Raw genomic sequence first — 25191 nt, 5'->3', positions numbered from 1 at the left:
TCCTATTTTGCATTATATAATGGACTTATGAATACTATTCGTTATATTCATATATTTCATGTCTGAACGCCTTTTCCTGCTGATCGACTACACACTACTGGAAAAAGAAATAGATCTTCCTTATTCGTGTTCATTAATACAGTTGTTTACTTAAAGAACTGGGGATATGTTTATTTTGTGTCTGGCTTTGCTGATCTCTGAAATTCAGGGATATGGTAAGAAAAAGATTATATGTTTTTTGTAAAACATTCAAACCTACACATTTGTAGAAAATATTTGTAAATTACGTAGACATATACACAGTGTGTATTTATATACAGTGTAGTTAGTAATGAGTGGCGTATGCAACAATAACAACAGTTTACAATGCTAGATTTATTGGCGATATTACAAAATACAAACAACTAAAACGCATTATTAATACTCTATGCTAACTCTTCATTGTTAACGTATACATTCTTGAAAAACTAAATTTATGAAATATATTTGTAGAATAAAGATATTCAAACTATTTTGGGGTATGATCAGCCAATTTCTTAAGATGCCCTGTGCCTCAACGCTCACATGAGTCGCTGTTCTCCTTCAGATTTTTCCGTCTTGTAATACTATGATTCCTTATAGTGACCCCATCCCTCCCCTTTGATGTCCCCCAATTTCTAATCTAATCAAGGGTTGATGAGCTGATCATGAACCCTTGGCTAGGGAAAGTCACTTTTCCTAAGCACCTATAGTCCAATCTCTGAAAATTCCGGGGGTCAAAAGTTTTTTTTAAGTTCTATTCGTCAGATACCAAAGGTGCTTATGCAATAATTAGATGACCGTCGTTCGTCGGTCTGTTGTCTATAAAAATTCTCTTAGTTTTATTCTGATTTTAATAAAACTTCTCAGAGATGAAGACTACACTAAGATGCATAACTTTTTATATCGGTTTCTTGATTTCGATTAACAGTTTTGAAATGATGCTGTAAAGCTCTTTTTGAAATACTTTCAAAACGCTACCCCTCCTACAGTTTTGGCCATTTTCCAATATAACAGCACATAAGTAAACTATATTAAGATGCATTATTTTGTTTACTGGTTTTTGCTTTTTAATAGAAAACATGGCATTTAAAAGACCAGCAGAACAAAATTCAACTTACTACACAACTAACATGAATACAAGTGCTACCGAAGCAGTTGATGGGAACACAGACCAAAGATTTAAGGGAAACAGCTGTGCACGAACGAATGCGGCAAGTGTTGTATGGTGGAGAGTTGATCTACTGAGTATCAGAAGTATTTACAGCATTAAAGTGTTCTATCGAAATGACAGTGATGATTACGGTTTGTACATAATGGAGATAACAAGTATATTAAAACTTATAACATGTATAACCCTGGGTAACAATTTCGATACACTTAAGGGACATGTACATGAACTGTGTAAGCGTCTTTCATACGTAACATGTAAGGCTACTTGAATAAATACTTACTGCTGAAATTTTAAATCAATGGATGCACATGCAAGATGTTCTTAACATTCTTAGGTTGATGACCTTCTGTTATAAGCAATGAGTATCCACCCTTTCTTTGAAAATACTTTAATTATAATCCAAATGTTGTCTTAAAACTAAAGAATATTCAGCGTGCTGTGCGACAATCGTTCTCTCTTAACTGATTCATGTTAAAATCCTTCTGTTACTTTTGAATAACTATTATTAACACAGCGACTAGTATTTATCAACAGCGTCTTTCAAAAGACATGTTAGAACAAGACGTGGTATAAAATTTGCAAATAAGGAACAATAATCAAAGTCAAAAGTTTATTTAAACAATGGAAATTGGAAGAGCAATAAATATTACCCTCTAAAAGCATCAGAGGTGGGATCAGGTACTTATAAATATTTGGGGGCCAAATCAAGATAAATGGTTTTTCATCTGGCGTCGAAACACTTTTTATCCTCTTGTTTGGGTCATATACGTGTACCTACTAATCAATCTTTCAAGAACTCTAAACAAATATTCCACCTTCTGGTATACTCCAGCTGGTGAAAATTTCGGGAAAAAGCACGTATGTTACAGGTATATGAAGCAGTAGACCATATCAACTCTACTGATAGGATACCAGAACCTATTTAATTGATTTTACTACAAATATATCCATAATCGGTAACAGCTGTTTGTATATAACATTTAGATTTATGATTTTTTATATTTGCGTATAAGTTACATCCAGAATTCTAGAGTCGTATGCTTTTTCTAAATCAAGAAATGAACACATACTTCATTGAATAAAAATATATTCAGATTGATTGAATATATCCTTCAGAATTGCATCTTTTTTTATTTCATTCTAATAGTTGAATTACGACAGAAAAACCATGCAGGATTTTCGCTGTATATTTCAAACACCACTGACCATAAAGAGGGATTCCTTTGTTATAAAAATAACGATACATTACCCCCACTTCTCTCTGAACATCAGTGTATCCAACATGGCCGTTACGTTACATATTACAACGAGAGGGGAACTGACGTTATTGTTCCTCCAGGATCAAGACAAAGTACTATAATAGCTGATCTCTGTGAAGTGCAGGTGTTTGGTTAGTCGTTTGTTTCTTTGTTTTGGTATAACATAAAACCATTTATTCATATTTATCTTATTGCGAATGTATTAAATATATTCTTATGTTTTAGGCTGTATTAACAACGGTGTATATGGGAAAGAATGCAACATTCCTTGTCCAGTCAACTGTCAGGAAAGAAATTGTCACATACTAACTGGAAATTGTCTAGGATGTATTGATGGATGGCAAGGACCACAATGTAGCCAAGGTAAGAAATGGTAAATGCATTCTTCAAATAAGTTTTTTTTTCTTCAAAAAAAAAATAAAATTCAACCCATTTATTTCTTAATCATTTTTCACCTGAAGTAGAGAATGATATATAAAAAAGATAAATATAGTGAAAACTGTCTAATCCGTCACCTGTATAAGCTGTCACGCTGTGAATGGACGAATTTCACATTCCTAACAGTTATCTCCCGTTATCGGCGTAACGCTCATTTTTCCCACTTTGTCATTTGTAAGTTACCTGTCAATATTTTTGATCTTCAAACGTAATCGGACAATTTCAATGTGTACCTGTATTGCCAGAGTATGGGGCAGCATGAGAAACATAATGAACATATTCATACATATTTTTTTTCTAAGATACTGACCCATAAAGTTGGTAAGGTTATAGAGGGAAAACAGTGCATTGCGCCGGTTGACCCCAGATTGACCACGCAAAGAGGAGTAACTTTTGTAAATGTGAAAGTGGTCTTTTCCGATGTTAATTTTTTCCTCATTTTAATCATTTCTCTTTTTTTTTATACTCTGCAATCCAACACCCTGTCCGTTCCGAAAGAAACTTCGACTCCCAATATTGCATGTCGGATTAGACATGTTTTACTGTAACTATATTCAGCTATGGTTTAAATCTGTTTTACTTTAGAATGTCGTCAAGGATATTATGGTAAAAGTTGCTCTGTCCCTTGCAGTAAGCTTTGTAAGACGAACAATTGTGATCACGTGACTGGAGAATGTAACTGTCAGCCTGGGTGGGCAGGAACAAATTGTTCTTTGAACGTAACTGGTAACCCAAACTGTAAGAAAATAATGTTTTAATTTTATTTTTGGGAAACCTAAATTTTGAAAAATACAATTGTCATTTACAATTAATTTCAAAACCGTATGTCTGAATCCGAAAGACATGTAAGTAATAGCAATTTCTCTCAGATACTGATACAAACAACGCAATTGAGTTTGAAAAGCTCCCCACTACTAATGGTCAGATCGGAGGAATCATTGGTGTCTGTGTGGTAGTGGTTGTCGTCATCCTTATCCTCACCATCTTCATCATACGGTACTAAACCAGGGTTTGGAAAATATACTATATTTTGGAGGTCTTCATAACCATAAATTTTTCTATAGATAACTTTACTTGGCTATAGTCAACCATAGTTTAATTTTGTTTCAATGTTTTACTTTAGTAAATCAAAGTTTGTACTTGAAAAAATAAAAGTACATGTAATTTTACCATGAATTTCGAATTGTTTTATGTTCGTCAATTTATACATGCAATTGATTAATATTATTGAATTAACAGATCAGAGTTTCAAAGAAATCTGTACAAGTTCGACAGTGGCATATTTTAATGGCAAGTTGCCAAGTGTATTGTACAGAATCAAATACAGTATGTACTGTATATCCGCGTTGACAAACTGTTGAAGATTCTATCCTGTACATTTTGATACTCTGCATCATATACTCAACAAAAAAAGAAACGCATATTCAGATTAAACATGATAATCTATGCTTTCATTTTACTCTTTGTTTTTATTAGTGATTTTAGAGGGTATTGATAAAAATCAAACATGTCCTGTGTTGCGAGTAGAATAGTGAAGTTTATGTCATTGTCGACGCCTCCAAATTCTAGGGGAATACCGTCTAAAACATTCCATATGTCCTTTGCAACGTCTAAGCGCTAGTGGATTTCCAATGTAAGGATGTTGTGCATGAATACCAGCTCCTCTCAGTCTCTTGCGAACAATTTATGCACTTGTATGCTGATTTTTACATCCAGCAATTATAGCAGCAGTTTTACAACAGTTCTGAATCGCATGAGGTGCTGAAAAAGGGGGGGGGGGGGTCTGACGGTCCTGCCTGGGTGTGGTTACCTGCGGACGGCCAATTCTTGGTCTTCCGACGTTAGTTTAACGGCTGCAAAGCCCATTGATGTATTCCAAATGCAGTTGCAACTTCCTGTTGCGTAGCTCCGTTTAGTATTATTGTTAGCCTAGTTGTGTTCATCTTTGCCTCGGCGTGGCATTGCAGCATCTACACTGCAATCAAATCTTAAATATGTGTTTAATAGGAGTGTTAGTAGTTTCTCTAAATCAAAAATATCAACGAAAATAGACATCCGATTTAGAAGAAATCAGGAAAAACACTACTTTCATAAGCACGCTTAATCGAGGGAGATAATTCATCACTTGGGGTTCAAAACCCCATGTTGTCCTTTAAATAGGTCACAGGTATCCAATGATATAAAAGATATTTCTTCCATGTACATTTTAAAAATTTCTTGGAGGAGTAAAACAATATGCGTTTCTTTTTTTTGTTGAGTATATATAAGTTTTAGATAAAGTCTGAATTCTACAAATTCAAACAAGTTAAACTCTTTTCAATTGAATATCAAGATTTTATGCCCAAATAAAAGTTAAAATGTGAGGAACTATATTTAGTGGAGGAAGATTTTTTTAAAGAAGAAAATTATGATTTTTTTCTCTCTCCACAGTACTGTTAATTAAAATAGGGTTCCTATTTTTCCATGTAGGATTCAAAGTTATCTTGTGCAATGAAATGTTTAATGCTTGTCGCGAAATATTTATCAACTGCATAACTTGATTCGATCAACCTATTTGACGAATATACACTTGTAGGAAATAGGGCCAATTTCAACTTAACTATAGCACTTTTAGCAATAAAAATTTATATAAAAGACTCCCAATTTTGATTGATAAGATTATGTAAAACATTCTGATTAAATTCAACAAAGGTTAAAGATAAAATAAAAAAATAATTTTTATTCTTGTAAAATTTTTAATGCTAGAAAAAGGACAGATTAATGTGTCTTTGAAAAAAAAGGGATAAAAAAAATATGATGTGTACCATGATGTATTTGGACAAAAGGCATTGAAGAAAGTGATATATGGTTTAAACAGAATTTCAGTGCTAATAGCTAGGCCGTACATTTATAAAATTTACCATAGTTCTAAAAGAAGCACTTTGATTCCAATTTTTTGTTTTAAGGTATTCAATGTATAACGACCATATTTTGTGCCTAATAAATGAATGGTCTGATATTTTAAATCATGGTGCATTTTGAAGATGCTATCAAATAAAAATGCTCCACCAAAGGAATTTACAAAATTTTGATAATTCTCCATTTAATTGAACCTTGGTTTTTACATTGAAGTCTATGGCAGTGCATGTTTTTATAAGGTATTTCAAAAAGTAATTTGAATTCAAACAAATCTCTTGGTGAAAACATGTCTAATCTCTTTCTTTATTAAGATATGAAATAAAATGAATTTTTTACCAAAGACGTTTTGAGAAATTAAAATTTTTCTTCTTTTCACCAAGAGCAGATAACTCTACAAAAACTTTTAACATACAAAATGACCGTCTCTTTACATGTTATTAGTCTTGTGAATTTGGTTCAATTCACTTTTATCATTATCTAACAATGTTTTTTTTAAATTAGGTTAAAATTATTCAAAATTGTTCAAAATCCCTTCATAATGATTATACACTGAATACCTTAATGTTTGATTAAGAACTATGTGTGTGAATACTAAAAAAAACTGAACAAAAACTTTTGATTACAGGATCAAACCTCATTTGATAAAGCTGTAAGAAACAAATTCAAAAATCATGGCATATTCTTGTACATAATAATATAATGATAGTGTTTATTTGACTTAAGCTATTTGACCGACGTGAAGGTGTACAAAACATTTTATTTTTTTTATTGGTACAGTTGATTGATATCATCAAAACAAATGATTCAGCGTATATTTTTAAAAAAAAAAGTTTTTTATGAAAGGGACTACTCGAGATGTATTAATAAAATTTGTTAATCGTACAGAAAGAAATTGCTCGCCACAAAGGATGGTGTTCATGTAAGTCCTGCGGGAGTCTTATTTTCTGCCCTACGATCCAAACCATTGGATGATGATGATGAAATGACAGGTAATAGTTTTAGTCTGATTTTCGATCATTTCCGTATTATTTGAATTTTAAAAATGGAAATGCAGCAAATAAAACTAAGGAATAAAGATTAAACTTTGAAAGGAAAGACTTTTATTTTGATAATTGAACAGGCATTCATTGTTTTTTCCTGAAAAATTCACAATCAATTTTCACATTAACACCTCCTGGTATTAAAAAATGATTTCTCTTGACTGTATTCAAAGAGAAACAAACACAGTGTCTTCAACTCCTTATATATATTTTTGTTTGTTTTAAATAATATACTTAAGGTCGTCTTATTATTGAACATGCAATGGAAATTAATAGTTTTATGATTTATCATTTATACTTATTATTAAATTTTAATATTAATTAGCAAATATTATATCTATATGTATTAAAAAAAGAAGAAACTGTATCCGTAAAGAAAGATTAATTTACTCTTTTTCGAAAATAACGAAATAAGAATTTTGCTGAATTTTGATTGTTTTCTCTTAAGAATACATATTTTTTCTAACTGTGTTTAGTTTAAAATTAAATCGTGAATTACTAGTATAACCCTAATCTGAGAAAATCTTTGTTTCTTCCCTTTAATCGACAGAGCCTGAAACATTTGTCTATAACAATGCTGGGGCAAATGATGAAAGCGAGGAAGGACATACGAAATTCTACGAAAATCTACCTGTCTCTGACATTTTCAAAAGAATACAGATGATGTCAGAGGATGAAAATCTGGCATTCAAAAAGGAGTATATGGTATGTTTATTAAACAATTATTGCTATTTAACTTCAAGATGGGCCTTATTCATCGTATTGACCGAAAGAAATGACTACTTCGTATAAACTACTCAAGTTATATATTCAAATATTGAAATAAAAATCACTAATTAAGAAATCATGTTTTGTTTTTGTTTACATTGCTGAATTCATATCCAAATGGTTTGAAAGAAGCAGGGTAGAAATAAACAGAGGCAGTTGTTTATAATTTAAATTTCCTAAACTACAGCCTCGTTTAAAGTCAGCATTTCGTAAACTCTATGATCGTTATAACGGTTTTATTAGCATATATAACCAATCACTGGGTCGTATTTTGGCCGACTTGTTGAAAACTAATTGTTAGGCCTTTGTTTTTCTACAAAATTAGATTACTGTTACTGTTTGTTAACTTCACACTTTATTATTAAAAAGGCCTTGAAAAGAGGGATTTTTAAAAATCCAATCTTTTGCGTAGTGGTGCTCGGGTGGTATGTGAGGGTCTATAAAGGAGTTTGAGTATACATGACAATTATAAGGGGATAACTAGTCTTTCAACTGAAAAAACACCTGTGAAAAGTAAAAGTCTGCGTCCAGGAAAATATGGACGGAGTTGGTTGGGACAACCCTCCCCCATCTCTATTAGCCTAAATGTTGCATTCCCCTGTGTAGAAGTCGAGTATATGTGAAATAGTTTTTAATTTATTTTTAGTCCATTGTAAAAAGGATTCTTTTGTCACCTCGAAGGTCACGTTCAGCTGAACATTACAAAGTACTTTTTTCAGTGCTGCTGATTAGCCAATCAGAGAGCTAGGATTTATTTAATTATTTTAAAAAAAATATGAAAAATAGAGTAATTTAATACAAAAAAGAAACATTAAATGCCAATTATATGTGATGGTTATCTGTAATTTTAGAATTTGCCTAAAGGAGAACTTTTTCCTTGCAACGAAGCTAAAAAGCAAGAAAATATACCAAGAAACCGTTATAAAACTACCTTTCCATGTAAGTGCGTTGCATAATTAATTGTATTTCTTGTTTCTTTTTCTCATCCATAAAAGTGTTTGCACCATCTTTACAAATTTATATGGATATCAATATTTCTTTGTTCACAGATGATCACTCTCGAGTCGTTCTCCAGTACAGTTCACCGAAAGAGTCAAATTACATCAATGCCAGCTACCTAGAGGTACTCTGTATCAACCTCCTTTAGATAGTGAAAGTTCTGACATTTATAATGTGAAAAGTTTCACATACTAAACAATTTTCAACAATATCAGCAATAATATTTAAACCTGTATCTTGCTATAGAAAATTGAAACTTTAATTTAACTTGATTGCAGAATGTTGACGGAGAAAAGATTTACATAGCAACACAAGGTTATCATTCTACTCTTTAGACTAATTCATGAAAATTACAATTTCAAAAATGGTAAATTTTCAAATGTAGCATTATTCTTTCAATATTTTTCAATATTGGGTAATCTTTTTGATTGTTATATAGGTCCTAAGCCTACAACTGTTCCTGATTTCTGGAGAATGGTTTGGCAGGAAAACACAGCAAAGATTGTTAACCTCACTAACCTAATTGAAGGTCATAAAGTATGTCACAAGTCATATTTTACATTTATTTCCAAGATATAACAAAGATAAGCATTAGCATATGTGGTTGCTTTACTTTTCAAAAATAATTTAAAATACAGGAAACGTAATGAAAGCTGTTTTCTATTGTAGATTAAATGCGACAAATATTGGCCAGACAGAGGTCATCCTCTCAAAAAGGGAGAATTTAAGATCCAAAATCTTGAGGAAAAAATATACGCAAATTACGTTATAAGAAAATTGAAAGTGACTTCAAAATTGGTGGGTAATATCTTTTAAATAAGCAATTACTGTTTATCATTTTGATAAATCTTTATATATTTTAAGAGTAAAAATAAGTCATTCAAAAACACAACGTTGTCTTCATAAACTACGTATCTTTTAAAATTTCTACTGGTTCTCCTTTCATAAACTTTAAAATAAATATAGCAATGTTAGATGTAGAGAACGAAGAGGACATTAGTAATAAATGATTTTGCATTAGAACTTTAAGACAGTTTACAGAATGCGATATTCATAATTACTAGAACAACGAAATACGAGTATTGTACATGTTCCACTACACTCAGTGGCCTGATCATGATGTTCCGGAAGCTCTGAACTTGATGCTTTTTCATCGTCACGTGATGCGGACGTCACAATCGCAGACTAAGGCTCCAATCATAGTTCACTGCAGGTAAACCCATATTTAAACAAATTTATAATGAAAGAAACAATCATTATCTCCATATTAAAGATAAGATGATTAGGAAACATTTTAGAGCTAACAATTTTTTTCCTCTCAAACATATGGAAGCAGTTTTAGGGAAAATGTACTTAAAAAGAATTACAATAAGCCATAAAAATGTTTCATATTTTCTTTTATAAAGAAAAAAAAATGTGCAAAAATAATTCCACAGCAATGGAAACTTTGAAATTTAAGACTCTTGCAGTGCCGGGATAGGAAGAACTGGAACTTTTATTGCACTTGATGCCCTGTATCGTCATGGCATGAAGTCTGGCAAGGTCAATATTCCAGAATACGTCAAAACAATGAGAAAAGACAGAATGGGTATGATTCAAAGCCATGTAAGTGTACTTACATTTCTCATTAGAATAATTTGAACCTTATTATCTATTTGCAAGGTTTTCTGCAACTCTACAGTTTGTTAGATTGATCCACAAGATGTTAAGGATATCAGATCCTCAGCCAGGAAGGATAACTCAAAAAATTAATATTTAATTTGAAATGCATCAAAATGAAGTTTGAAATTGAAAATTTTCATGCAACAATTTTCATTTTATTCATCTTTATAAAATTCAAGGTTTTTGGAAGTCTTAGAAAAGGTCTTATAAAAGTTGACATTTGTACCCTATAAAAAGAAAACATATTAATGCGTTTTTAGAGAAATAAGATTTTCTCGAGTCCAGCCTTAGATACCAATGCTCATTAGCAAGATATAAAATGAGGAATGATTTGTGGTGTCTTGCAATGATAGCAAAAGCCTTTTACACTATGTATTATAGAATACATGACGGAAATAGAAGACAAAAAATACAAAATAAGTAGAAAAACCATGACAATTTTTCTGAATGCCTGGATACCTATCGTTTTTTAACCTAAAATATATTTGTTGATTAATTTGCAATTAGAAAATGCATTGCTAATAATCCAATTCGCTTTTTCTGCAAAAATATTGGAGATTTGACAATTTTCCCTTTATAATATGATTAACTTTAATCTTTAACTTTCAGGATATACTGTGGATAAATTTACATAAATTTGCGGACTCAGAGATACTTTTATGAGTATTTTTGATAACTTAACTGCTAATTTTATAAACCTGAGGATCGGACTACCTTAAGGAATATCTTAAAGATAAATCTCCTGAACAATGTGCAAACAGATAAACTGCCAACCTTGTTAACCAAAAGTTATTTCTTTATAAGTATCTTGATGCGGATTTATGATTTTTATAGCCAAAATAAAAAATATTTTTGCACTGTTTATTTATATCTTATCCGGAATATTGTTTCCCGAACGGGCTATTATATCCCATTTGGACGAGTGGTCCCAGCCTGTTTAAAGTAATCTTAACGAATATTCATTCTAAATATGTCATACGATATAAAATATATACCGCATGGCTTTGAATATTTTTTTTTATAAAGCACAGATTATGAGTACCAACGTCAATGTTTATTGACCTTTAATATCCTTTAAAAATCACATTAACGAAAGCTCAGTCGTTGAGCGCTTGCTCTGTGTTACGAAGGTCGCGAGTTCGAATATCGGAAGCGACTGACCTAAGTCGATCAAAAATAGGGTAGTACCTGTTCCTTCGCCATGTGATCGGCACTTTGTATTGAAACTAAGCCCATGTGTCTCGGCAGGCGTTAGTACAATAAATATTCCCCACTTCTCAATCCGTAAGTATGGAGTAAAAGTAAAAGAAATTTGAAGTCCTTCACCGGTTTATGGTGACGTCTCTTTATGGTCGAACTATTCTATGGGACGTTAAACAACACAGAATAAATCAATCCGTTAAATATCGTCTTCAAAACTTTAAAGCGTATTGATATAATTGTCACTATGTTGCGTTTAGAAGGATATGGAGATAACGAAAAGTTTTCAATATCAAAGTCCATAAAACAATACAAAATAGGAGCAGAGCAAACACGGACCTTCAAAACATCAAAGGTGGGATAAGGTGCCATGGAGGAGGAAGCATCCCCTGCCGACCGGTCACACCGGCCGTGTGTCTTTTGTCATCATCGAGAAATAAGGGAAAAATCCGTCGGCAATTCAGTGTATAAATAATGGACTAACAATAAGTATGAAAAACATCAGTCAGCATTTGACTCAATGGTAAATTGTATTTGCTGACAAGGTCATTGTATCGACCATAGAACTTACGAAATGATGACTTTAACCGAGATTACCATTGTTAATTGGCAATGCGTCGTCAATAAATATCTAAAGTTGAAGGCCACAGCAAGTGTTTTTTTTTCTTTTTACGCATAAGATTTTGCCCAAATTCTGCTTCATATGAATGCAAAAATAGGTCTGCTAATAACGGAGCGCAATTGGTACCCATGGGATTTCCAATAGATTGTTGGAAGACCTGGTCTCCAAAAACCACATAGATATTGTCAATCAGAAACTCAAGCATCTTTTTCATGTCAACTTCGGAGTACTTGTGCGTGCAATCAGAATGTATTTTAAAAAATAACAAAAATCTTGGACTTTTAATTAATAATGTCTGCTTTTTTATGAATTTTCTAAATATTGTATTAATATTTTACTACTTTTAGGTTAAATTTCTATTCTATTTATATTTGATACATGTATATACAGGGCATTTAGCAATCTTGTCCCGACTTTGAGAATTCAGTTTAAACATTCTTGGGAAATTATTAAAAGAGTTTTTTAATTATAAAAACATTTTTACATAACTTATCATCAGGAAAGGCTTACTCCTCCTGGGCACCTGATCCAACATCTGGTATTTGCAAGAGTTTGTGTTTTATCTTCTTTTAAAAAAATCGTAATTCATAATGTTTTAGATTTTTTGCTACTGTTTGGGTTTTTTCAGCTTTTACAGCAACCTTGTATTGCCCTTATATTTCATATTGCTCAAAGTTTGACATAATTAGTAAACGTTGTTTGTTGGAAAGATGGTTCTAGCACATCTGGATACTTCTTATCTAAAATATCTTCATAATCAAAAAAAGCTTCAATAGTATTTGCGATTTTCTGTTTGATTTTATTAATTAAGGTAGGACACAATAGATAGGCCAAATTTTCCCTCTGGAATTCAATTTTTCTGAAACTTTGAAATTTTGTTCTAGGATACAAAATCTCTCTTCATATATGATATGAAAAAAATTCAACCACACATTTTTTGCCCACATAATCTGAAATTTGGCCTATCAGACCCCGGTAAGAAGATTGTGAAATCAGACAACCGACTTGACAATTAGCCTTATTTTAGAATTATCAATTGATCTATTGCAAATCTGTGTAATACTTTTAATAAAAATAACCTTTTTTGGTATTTTTAATCAGTAAGTCATATTGATAATGAAAAATTTGAGACAAATATTAAGTAAAAATAACACACATAGCGTCGGAATTGAAAATTCATATGTAAATATCAGACAGTTTAAGTTTTTAAAAGAGAAAATGTATGATGCAATTTTTACAAAAAATTAACAGAATAATTAAAATGGGTCCTAGAATAAAACGTGTAAAAACAAAGGAAATTGAACCAATGGTTTCAGATATTTTGGCGATTAAAATAATTTCAATGGCAAAAAAATTTCAAGATTCAGTAGATGACCTCACAATATTTGACCTTTGACCTCTTGATATGACCTTGACCTTTATAGTACATAAAGAATGGAGACTCCTTATATATGTATCAAAATATCAGCCCTCTACTATTTATGGAACAAAAGTTACACTGCATTTTATTACAGACTGTTACATGCTTGTTTATTGCACTTAGATAGCGTAAACACAATTCAAAATGTAAGTCCCCTAATGATCAATATATAGGATTCTCTGATTTTTTCATAAAATATGACGCAAACATGCCAAAACTTATTATTTTTCTTACAGGGGTCATTCATTGTTGTCAATATAGTAATATTATTCTTTTTTTCTCAAGTACTTTTTAAGAAATGGGTTAAGGGGGCTCATTACATCCACAGTTTATTTTAGATTTCAATACAGCACCACTTATAATGTAGATGTCAAATATCCAGTTGGGGGTATTGATATCATAAATATTTTTATAGAATTTTTAAGTTTTTGTCTAATTTTAGTGAAATGTTTTATTTCAAGTTTATTATTAACAGAATTTCTGAACTTTCAGTGTCAAATGATGGGCATCCTCTTAAGACAAGTACATACAGTGAAAATACCTCATAATACCTAATAATAATTTTATTAGAAAAAATAATTTTCTCCTAAAAAACAATCAATGTCATTATCTTTTTAATCTATGCATAAAACATTAAGAAAATGAGTTCTAAAGAGACAAGGAATGTATTTCAATGAATTACATGTGACAAATTGAATGAAGAATGTTTAAATGAAATGAAAAATCCAATTTAAAAAATATTTGGAATAAAAAGTCCACTTTCAAGAGTTATCTTTCCTAATTACCCAAGACTCAAAACACGACGGAAAGTTTGACATTACATCTAAAATTAAGAACAAAGCTTTAAATTGCCAGAGTAGACATTTAAATCAATAAAGCATATAAATAAATTAACAACAACACAGTAAATAATGCAAGTAATTAATTTTTTAATGTCAACAAGGGTGTAGATTTTAACTCGAATTTCCTCCATACAAACATGTCATTGATTGATAGAGCTCACTGCATGTATCGCTATGAAATTGACATTACTTGTTTGGCGAAGATTTGACTGTTGTTTTCTTTTGTTTCTGCTCAAAAGCAATTCTTCTTGGTTTATGCATTATGAATCCGTGACTTTGTTTTACTTTTTATAACACCGGGTCACACACCGCATGTTTAAGCTATATTTAAAGTGTCTTAAAGGTCAGGGTCATATTATAGAGGTACCTGTACAATTCGTCCCAAGAGGAAACCGGTCGACACTATGGAGGTTTATTTTTTTGTGTAGTACGTCATCAAAAAGTGGTGTAATCCCAGATAGCATGACTATGTTTGGCCAACATTTGTTAAAGGTTGTATGGTTGGCGTTGGGGGAACAACGTTGGGCCAACGTTGGACCAATGTTACCAAGTCAACCTTCTCGACCATGACGGAATTCCTATGTTGGCCCAACGTTGGTACAACGTAAACAACTTCCATTCACTTTAGTATCCAAGGAAGGAAGGATCCTGGTGTTGGCCCAACGTTGGACCAATGCTTATAATACACCCTTAAAGAAAGTGTATTTACAAGTTGGTAGTATTATGATGGCCCAAAATTGGCCCATTGTTTGTAATACACCATTAAAGAACGTGTCCTATCAAGTTGGTAGTAATATGTTGGCCAAACATTGGCACAATGTTTGTAACACACCCTAAAAGAAAGTGCCTTATCAAGTTGAAGTAGTATGTTGGACCAACGTTGGCCCGATGTTTCTAATACACCCTTAAAGAAAATGTCTTATCAGGTTGGTAGTATTATGTTGGCCCATTGTTTGTAAATATATTTATAAAAGTTATGGTAAAACACGTATGTTTGTTTTGTATGCAGATTAAGTCCATCGATAAAGGAGATCGATTGGTTGGTCGATTTGTTTACGGGTGAATAGGTTGAATCCGTGCTACGCATGATTCAGTCACGTATAAGGTAGATTTTCGGGTGTTTTAAGTTATTCGAAGTTCGCTGCTACATTGCAACAGACTTATCCCCCACCCCACCCACCCCTTTCAGTATGATCGATATACTGAACATGTTAAAATGTTCGTTTTAATGTTGACTGTCGCTTTATTTGTTTCTTTTTCTTTTGTAGAATGATTTGGATTTCAGAAGTTAAACTAAAGACTGTGCTTTGTATACTGTATACTCTTCATTAAAGTCTGTTGCACTCGCGCATGCGAGCTCATCCTCTATAAAGTGTTTTTGAGTTTTATTTATAAATAATTTATGTTCGTTTGAACTGGTGAATTTAGAACATAATACACCCTTAAAGAACTGTCCTATCAAGTTGGTAGTAGTATGTTGGCCCAACGTTGGCACAATGTTTGTAATACACACAAGTGTTATTTTGTTTAAGTGTTTCAAATATGGGATATTTATATTGGGCCAACGTTGGCCCAATTATTATACTGCCAACTAATTGATGGTGTCAATTTTATAATTAGCTGCTGAGCGTTACGGTGGGACAACTTTGGCACATTCTGAAATAATTAAGAGGACTTTCTATGTCCATGCTTATCATTGGATGATTGCTTTTGTTTAGATATGATATTTTCAACATTTTAACTTAAGTGATCACAGCACCAAAGAGTGTTTTATTCTATTTTTTGAATTGTGTTTATGCTTATTTATTTTTAATAATATGAGCCTCCTTAAAATAGAATCCACGGGTGTTTTGTCCTACCTTAAATTAACATAAAGAACTTTGATCTACCTAAATTCTTGACATTAATGTGAGAGAGACCTGACTAACTATTCTTTTTTAAATTATGACATTAAAATACGTTTTATCCATTGGGAGCCAAAATTTTAAAGTTTTTTTTTTACAGTTTGAAATTCTCAATATGATGTTTCTTTTCTAGTTAATCATTAATATTATTTACACAGGAACAATACAAAACAGTATATGAAGCCTTACACGAAGCTTTCAGAGCGAAGGGCAACTTAGTTTATGGTGATACATTTGCGGAAAAATTTTGCGACATGAAAAATGACGCAGCGAAATCTACGGCTCAACTTATAACAGAATTCAAGGTATTTAAAATGAAAATCATTGATAATAAAATTCAAACAGCCTAGAATTTCTTTGTAGAAATGCACGATAGATAATATATAAAATGAGCAATAAATCCGTCTCTGCATCTACTTTTGTTTATATTTCCAAGCAATTTTTCTCTCTTTTTTTTTACCAGTTATTGAAGGCCATAAAGCCCGTATACAAGGACATCGATTACAGGACAGCTAAAGAGAATTTGGACAAGAATTTCACACAGGATGCTTTGCCAGGTTCATAGTAAAAATATAGTAAAAATGCATTATTTCGTTGAAAATCTTCTCCTCTGCTTCTGCATGTTCTGGGTGTTAAACCGATGAACTATGTATATAAATATAATAAGGAAAATTACCTCTTCCTAAATTGTGAATTTTAAGGCCCCTGGATTAGAAGTACTGGTGTTAGAGCCTAGATTTAATGGTTACATAGTGGAAATACATTAGTTCTTTGAAAATCCCCCTGCTCCTGAATATAAAGCTGATGAACTTCATGTTCATAGTTATGATATGTAGGATGCCTCTTAAAAATGTGAATTTCATGGGCCCTTGGTCAAGGGTTCTGGTTTTAGGGCGGGGCTCTATTGATTATGTTGTGAGAATGCATCAATTCTTTGAAAAATTTCCCCTCTGGTCTTGCATATTATGCCGATGATCTAAGTACATAGTTATTGTGAGGAAAGGTACCGGTGTCTTTTCCATATGATGAATATCATGGCCTCTGGGTCCAATCTAATAAAGATTAGAATTGTATTTTCGCTCCTTTACTATACGCTTCAATACAAGCATTGTATATATATAGTAGAAGAGCGAAAATACAAGTCTAAATTTAATTAGATTGCACTGGGTCAGGGGTACTGTTGGCGGTGGGGGGGGGGGGGGGGGATGATCCTAAAACACGTTAAGCAAAATGAAATAATGCTGTGAAATCTGCTCTTTGGTAAAACTCAACTATTCATAATGTGCAAAGTTGCCTTTTAGAAAATTATGAAATAAGTGGCCCCATGGGGCACTATTGATTATCGAGTGGAAATGCATTTTTTCTTTGTTATTCTGATATGTCAATGGTGTCTCTTGCAAAATTGTGAATTTCATGGCCTCTGATTTATAACACAAACCAAAAAGATTTGTTAGAAAGTTGCTGCATGATCCTCAGGCGACCTATAAATTAAGGCTCGTTGGCCTCTCTTTTATTAAGCTGATTTTTATTGTAGTTACATTATCACTGTGAACTTTCTTTTTTTACAGTGGACAAATATCTTTTTCACCTTTCCTACATCAAAGGACAAAGCAGTTACTATAACGCTGTTTTACTACAGGCAAGATCAAAGTTTTAATATTTCACTTGAATATGATGATGACAAAAGTGTGTAAATAGAATCAAATGCACACATACAGCTGTACCTTTTTATCAACTTTTAATATTTTAATGCTATACTTAATTCCAAATGAACACATTCGTTTGAAACTCATTTTCCTAGTCTACAGAAATTCTATTCAGAGAAGGGTTTCTGTATTGTTTTACTGTTATTTTTAGTCATACACCAAACCAGATGGCCTAATGAGCGCGCAGTTTCCCGTTGATGGTTCAGCTGAATCCCTTTTCAGACTACTGAAAGATTTTGAGGCATCAATTCTTGTAGCACTGTCTCCGCTTACGGATATTGATTCTGTTTATGTAACGATATTTACTTTTTTTAGTTTTAGTTTTTATAGTAATTAATATTTTGTATATATTAGTACCATTTCCTTGAAATTGTAATTAAGTTCTGATAAACGTTTAAAAAGGTACAAAGCTTCTCTACTATGATTGCTTCTCTGTAATTTAATATGACAAAATCAGTTATATTTTGCTTTGTTGATATATCTTTCGTATAGCCCCGTGAGGATCCGGCTTAGAATAGGTCCTCAGTACCTCCTTGCTTGTCGTAAAAGGCGACTAGATGGGGCGGTCCTTCGGATGAGACCGTATAAACCGAGGCCCCGTGTCACAGCAGGTGTGGCACGATAAAGATCCCTTCCTGCTCAAAGGCCATAAGTGCCGAGCATAGGCCTAAATTTGCAGCCCTTCACCGGCAATGGTGACGTCTCCATATCAGTGAAATATTCTGGAGAGGGACGTTAAATAGTAAACAATCATCAATCTTTCGTATAAATTGCATATGGTTTTTAAATTATAGTTCTTTAAGATAAATGGGTTTATAAAATGAGAGCCTAAGGTTCAGAAAATTTCAAGACCAGTTGTTTTAATATGTCCTTAAAACACAAAATCGAAACAATCATTTATCTCTCTTGTGTCTTTTACAGACAAACCCATTCTTACCACAAGCACAATCGTCAACAAACGTCGGATCCTTCACAATAACACAAAAATCTTCATCAAAATCAAATGGAATTTCAAAATTCAATTTGGAGGTTAAGAAGAAGGTAAGAATGAAGACGTAAGGGAAAAAATGAAAAATTGAATACGATATGTATAATGAATCAGTTAAATAAATATAGATTTTGCGCTACAAAACAATCTCTGAGAATCAGATAGAAATTTCACTAATTTTAATATGATTTTGATGCTTTCCTACGTATTGAAGGGTTCTAAAGATATGCATTTTGAGGTTTTTGAGTGTTTAACCTGGCAAGCTACAGAATGGACGTCGGATCCACGAAATATGCTTGATTTAGTAAAGGAAGTAAAAATGTCTCAGTATGCTCTACCCAATACTTCCATTGTTGTTTTATCAAGGTATTATAAGAAAAAAATTACTTGATTCTTTAAAACATCGTACAAAATTCAATGCAGCACTATTTCACCTTCGAGGTACTTTAGGAAAAGTACTTGCACATATCTAATAATATCAATTTATTAATTATTTGTTCAATTAATATTAACAAAAATCATTTTTCCATATTGTTGATATATCCTGTATTTGAAAGAAGTAATACTTGCCACAGTTTCTTTCAAAAATTGGTTTTGACAGTGATGGGGCAACGAGAACTGGGGTTTTCTGTACCGTGTTCAATGCAATAGAGGAGCTTACTTATGATAGAGAGGTCGATATCTTCACCATAGCTCGACAGCTTCAGATTCGCCGACCAGAATTTCTCCCTGACTTTGTAAGATTCCTTTTAAAGTACTATATAGATTACTTCTTTTCAGATAATATATTATTGACCTTCAAGTTTATATCATTTGTTTTATTTTTTACCTTTCTATTTTTAGATGGAATATAAATTCTGTTACGAAGTAATTCATGAGTACCTCAAGAACGACATGGTTTATTCCAACTGCTAAGGAAGAAAATTCCATTTTAAATACATTTCTCTTTCATTATTGTATACTCATGGTTTTTACTGCACTACTTTGAAAAGAGAGACAGACTGCAGACATTTGAATATAATCAAGAGAAATTTGTTCTCCATCCACATGATTATCCTAACTCTGTAAATTGCATTTTCATTTAATGCGCCATTTGAATTTATCAAAGCCTATATATTTTCTGAGAGAAAGAAATATCATTCATGGATATAGTCATGTGAACTATCTGTGATCTATGTTTTTTGTTCTTTAGCGTACAAAGTAATTGTTGTGTTCACCATCTCTCTGAATGTAGCACATTTGATTTTTATAACAGCAGGGAAGATTCCCCTTGTGTATAAATACGAGGGCTGTTCGAAAATTATTGAGACATTGTGTATATTTTGCTTTCTAATGAACGTCTTTCGGTAAAAATTTGCATGTGCATTTGACTTACACTAATAATTAATTAAATAAGAAATATTTTACAAATATTAAATACTTTTTCTACAATGGCATATAAATGCGTCAATAGTAGGGCTACCCGGAGCAGTCACGAAATAAGATATTAAAAATATGTTTCACCAACGTTCTAAATCTTTGGACCTATATAAGAGCGAAAATATTTCAATTTATGTGTATAATCTTACACCTTTATATCAAAGTCATGTTCTGCAACTTTGTTACAATTTATAACAGAAATACGAAGATCATAAGAAAATTAAGCGCGGTAGAGAAATTAGCTATCAACAAGAAAATGAATTTTGACGTCAAGGGCGGAGCAGTGAGCACACCTAAAATTTTGTGTAGAGCAATGTAGAACTCTTTTCCAGACTAATGAACGACCTGCTAAAACAAGAACGAGAAAAATCAATTTAGGGTTTATTATATTATTGGTAGACATTTCCTTTACAATTAATTCATCAAAGTAGAATTTAAAGCCCTGGACGACCATCAGTTATTACGTACGATATTAACAACGTTTTCGGTATTAATAACGATAAACCGCGTACCTTGCATAAATCGGCACTGCATGATGCTAAGTCATCTTTTCCAACAAATGAAAATTTTACACTGGGTTAGCAAAAGCATACATTTTTAAAGAATAGTTTAAGAAAAGAGACTGTTTCTTCTTTGTTATGTTATATGTAATAGCAAAGAAGGAAGAGTATTAAACGCTTCCCGATCGTATCACATGCGAAACCACCTCCGGCTGACGTGATGTTAAATGCGTAGCGATACTGCTCCGGGTCGATAGACATATTCATGTTTATAATTTCACCGAAACTTACCTAATTATCATAGGAATTGGAAATTTTGCTTAAGTGTTTTATTCGTTCTTTATAAAATGTTGATGAATTTTCATGAAATTATCTCCGTCCTTTATGGAGTAACTGTAATTGTCTCAATAATTTCCGAACAGCCCTCGTAGTAAGCATGAGTCGGTAACATCAAATCGTACGACTTAACTACACTTCCTTCAACCACTCCTTATGATATACAAGTAACAGCTTTTCAAAAAGCTTGCCTGACTTAATCAATCAATATCTGTAAGAGAAATTATAAACCTTTTGAGCAATACTTTTTTGTCTTTGAAATGTCTTTTTATTTGAGAACCTTGTAAAAATATTTAATTATTTAACTTGTAGATTGATTGTATATTGTTTAACGTTATACAAATAATTAAATATTTTTACAAGGTTCTCAAATAAAATTAACTTGTAACGATGCCTTTGCTGCATTCTGAAGAGTTGTTAACAGAATGGTTAATGTATGTGGGTTTTCTGCCAATTGCAACTCCTCGGTCCCACTCCTCGGGCCTTATCTAGGGAAGAAGACCACAAATGTATTGTTAATTTATACGCCATGACACCCCCCCCCCACCTTTTCACAAACTTTGAAATAAAAGCATGGATGATGTATATACATGTAGACCTATTATCTGTGGAATATGGAGTTAACTTTATTCAATATTAATGTAATGATATTATCTAAAATATACTAAAGAAGGGACTTCTAACTCCGTTTTTACTATGAACAGGAAATGTAGAAATTTTTAACATCCGATGATGTCGATACATTCGAGTTTGTTTTTCGACCTCTGACGAAAAGACCCGAGATGATGCGATTGACTTTTCTGCAAGTGGATTGATCTACCCCTGGATCTAAATTTAAAGCTACACCTATTCTGAAATCTGTTGTCAAATCATTCATTGTGAACATTTTAGTGAATGGATATAACTAAATAATATGTTGTAGGAAAGTATTTTCTCCAATGAAGTAAACCGTAGTAGTTTGTGTTCATTTATCTTTTTTTATGAAAGGTGGGTACTATAATTTTTTGAGAACGAAATAGGTAAAACCAACATTTAGGCTTTGTGGAAAAGAAATCCAAGATTTCGCACAGGTAATTTCTGTCGTCAAATCGTCTTGAATCTGGTTGAACTGCATCATTGTTCATTACCATCACCTTTTACATACAAGAGCATATCATTATTCTGAAATAGACTCTAATAGATTCTTAAAAAAGTTTAGATCACGACAATTTTGACCCTGAGTCAACTAGCGTATAACACTACGTTACGAGAAAAGAGAGGGGCAAAACCTTAAATATGTAATTTACAGAAGATTCAATGAGTGGAGAAAGATTAATAATTTATTTCACACGGAAACAATTTTTTTTTTAAATTCATTTGCTTTCTAGAAAATAAAATAATCTTGTGCAACTTATACATGTACAATGTATCATAAATTCCATATTGTTATCCAACTACAAAAGGCCTGAACATTATATATGTATAAATATAAGATGAATTTAAGTTTATTAAAGGACAATATTTTAAACTTTCAATAACATAACGTCTAAAGAATAAAACATGTTTATTTTTAAAAAAAATGATATTCCATTCAATAGAATATGGTACCGGACTTTATTTTCTTGCGCTTTCACACATTGTAATAGTGTTAAATTGTTTTCAATCATTAAAAATAGTCGAATGCTTGTTTCGAAAACTGCTCTTTAAGTTTCAACTAGAGGTACTGTGAGCGATGAGCTCACTAAATGATACCCCCCGCCTCCCATAATGTCGATGTGTTGCTTTATATTGTTTTACGGTAATGTGTAAAGAGGAATAACTCGTCCTATGAAATGTTATCCAGAAGCTTCTATTATGTGACGTCATAGGTAAACAAAAAATGACAATGTCCATGTTTTGCTCTGGAAAACCTAAAATACGCGTCGAATAAAAAAGTAAAATAGGAGGTGCACAATGGCAATATGTAATAAAGATTCTGTGAAAGTTTCATTTAATTTCACTCAGTAGTATAAGAGGAGTTGCGGATAAGAGAAAAAGCGTAACAGACGGACGGACGGACGGACGGACAGACGGACGGACGGACGGAAATCCCGATCACTATATACCCTCCCGCTTTTCAAGCGGGGGGTATAATAAGTCTGTTATCTTTGTATAGATTCGTTCATTAAATATCATATTTCTTGTCAAATAAAAAATAAATGGTTAAATTTATTAATTAAATTTCTTTTGGAAAACCATCAGCATCATGTCAGAGAAAAATATTTAAGTGAACTGGGTTGGAGTGACAGTGGGGTGGGAGGGAGGTTGTGATCCATACATACTTAACTGCGCCATATGCATTTCTCTGATACATATACACGTACTTATTACAACAATTTGTTTTTCAAATATGGTTATTCTAAGAAACAAAGCATATGAAATTGAAATATTCTTCCCCTTGTAAATAATATTGTTATAAAAAACGTCATAATAGATATTAAATATTATTTGTACTCTGGGGCAAACTGGTTGTCGTACATAATTTCATCATCTTGAAACTCATTCACTGAGAATCCTCCATAGCTGTACATGCTGGAATAGACAATATGTTTATGGATCACGTCTAATATTTTATGAACTGTATTTTGATTTTATTTTCTTTGAATTCTATTATTTCATCCTTACCTTGCACATTGTCTACGTTCTAGTTCAATTTGCTTTTCACGATCTGTTAATCTTTGGGCTTCCGTAAAAGCTACAAAGAATATATATATATATATATATATATATATATATATATATATATATATATATATATATATATATATATATATACGGGACATCAAAAGATCTATTTGTCTTCCACTAAAATCTTTATTTTGTAAAGAATTTGTCTTCCACTAAAATCTGTATATTGTTAAGAACTGATCAAGTATGGACGAAATAAACACTAAAATTCTAATGTATTACAAGTGTGTGTACATGTGTATGTATAAATATTACCTTTTCCGTTATTGTTATTGCCAAACGAAAACGGTCTCGCGTAAATGCGTTCATCGGAAGATGGGACCGTCGTCAAATTCTCTGCTTCTCCTTGTTGGTTGCTAAAAACGAATACGTCATTTTATAATCTAAAACAAGCTTATCCTCAGGCTATATTAACCTTTAATAAAATGCTCTAAACATAACCTTTAACAGAGCTATAGCTTTGCAACTTGCGATTATTATAATATGTCTTCTAAATAAAAGTCAGTTTAAAAAAAAAAGGAAATAGCTGATTTGACTAGATATGTATAGCTTGTTGAATCATGGCATCATAGGAAAGAAATGGAGAAAATGAGTTCATTCTAGCATCATTACAAATAATGCAATGCTTTCATTTAAGACCTAGCATCACCAGGGGGTAAAGAATGTTTTAAGCTAAAGGGGTAAATTATATGCATATACACATATCTTAATACATCTATCAATTATTTGCTTTTGTTAATGACATATAAAACAATTTAAATATTCCAAATACACTAGTATATAATACTCAGTTGTTTTCCCATTCTATTCATAAATTCTACATTTTCATAAATTTTCAATATTTATAATAGCTACATGTAATTCAATTTTATTTCCCCAACGCTTTCCATCTACTCACTGATTTCCGTTTAGTGTAATATTTTTCTGCCTCTCTGAAAAATCAAAGATAGAATCAATAATATCACAGTAAAAATATATGTTTACATTTGTAAGCTAAAATTGACAAGTGTTGCTTTAAAAAAAACCTGTAACAGCAAACCTGGAACTTCTAGTATAGCGGTCCCCATAAATATGGCGCTAAAATAGGTGCCGCCGAAGGCGGTGTACAATATATAGACGATCGCGTGAGCGATCGACAAAATCGAAAAAGAAGCCACAAATTGCAAATTTGACCCCAAATCCGTGTTCCTTGTGAAAATTTGAGTTTAAAGAACTGGTTTTTAAACACAGTTTTTTTTAAAATGAGAATTAAAAGATTTTGTAAAATAACGTACTTGTTTAGGAAGTAAAAC

General features: G+C 32.1%; 1 protein-coding gene across 1 annotated transcript; it reads left to right on the top strand.

Moving 5' to 3' along the window:
- Positions 1-20013, top strand: LOC134275470 (receptor-type tyrosine-protein phosphatase mu-like). The gene is made up of 23 exons (XM_062757756.1): positions 1-215; positions 1096-1323; positions 2340-2582; positions 2677-2814; positions 3475-3627; positions 3759-3885; positions 6673-6776; positions 7378-7532; positions 8447-8534; positions 8645-8718; positions 8873-8909; positions 9034-9131; positions 9264-9392; positions 9659-9807; positions 10064-10199; positions 16403-16549; positions 16708-16801; positions 17813-17883; positions 18102-18242; positions 18872-18991; positions 19153-19304; positions 19540-19675; positions 19782-20013. Exons 1-23 carry the CDS (start codon positions 167-169, stop codon positions 19851-19853), a joined length of 2841 nt encoding a protein of 946 aa, XP_062613740.1. The 5' UTR covers positions 1-166; the 3' UTR covers positions 19854-20013.
- Positions 20014-25191: the final 5178 nt, after the last annotated feature.

The sequence above is a fragment of the Saccostrea cucullata genome, unplaced genomic scaffold, assembly GCF_032062105.1.
Source record: "Saccostrea cucullata isolate Sc308-1 unplaced genomic scaffold, CSIRO_AGI_Scuc_v1 ctg7185, whole genome shotgun sequence".
In the NCBI taxonomy this organism is placed as follows: Eukaryota; Metazoa; Mollusca; class Bivalvia; order Ostreida; family Ostreidae; genus Saccostrea; species Saccostrea cuccullata.
Note: the sequence above shows the minus strand (reverse complement) of the source record. Positions and strands in the feature narration are given on the sequence as shown.